The sequence below is a fragment of the Cystoisospora suis genome, assembly GCF_002600585.1.
Source record: "Cystoisospora suis strain Wien I chromosome Unknown contig_10033, whole genome shotgun sequence".
NCBI classification, from domain to species: Eukaryota; Apicomplexa; class Conoidasida; order Eucoccidiorida; family Sarcocystidae; genus Cystoisospora; species Cystoisospora suis.
In genome coordinates, this window is record NW_027162807.1 from 1 (window position 1) to 353 (window position 353).

The 353-nt window shown below is 47.6% G+C and overlaps 1 protein-coding gene across 1 annotated transcript; it reads left to right on the forward strand.

Moving 5' to 3' along the window:
• CSUI_011186 (uncharacterized protein) lies at positions 1-331 on the forward strand (the record flags this gene model as incomplete). Its single annotated transcript, XM_068071287.1, has 1 exon — positions 1-331. A coding segment is annotated over exon 1 (303 nt), but the record flags the coding sequence as incomplete, so codon positions are not given.
• Between the last annotated feature and the right edge of the window lie 22 nt (positions 332-353).

Below are 353 nucleotides of genomic sequence, written 5' to 3' on the forward strand. Positions count from 1 at the left end.
CCCGGCTAAGTGTCTTCTGGAGAGAAATGATTACTATAGCCAACCTCAATACCTCTCGGCCCTGGGCGTCTGTACGCCGAGATTTCTTTCAGCCTCCATCGTCTCACGCTCTACGTCATCCTGGAGCCACAAGCAGACATACCTCTCACATATCCCAAGAGAAGAGAGACGAAAGAGCGGCGAGAACAGGGAGAAGAAGAAGAAGAGTGGACTACAGCTTTCTCTTCTCTCCACCTAGTAAAGACTTCTATAACGAGAAAGAACGACAAGGAGGAGAAAAGACAACAGGAGAAAGATTTACATCCATTTTCCCTTCTCCATGGAATCCGCCTTCTTCTTCTTCTTCTTCGATG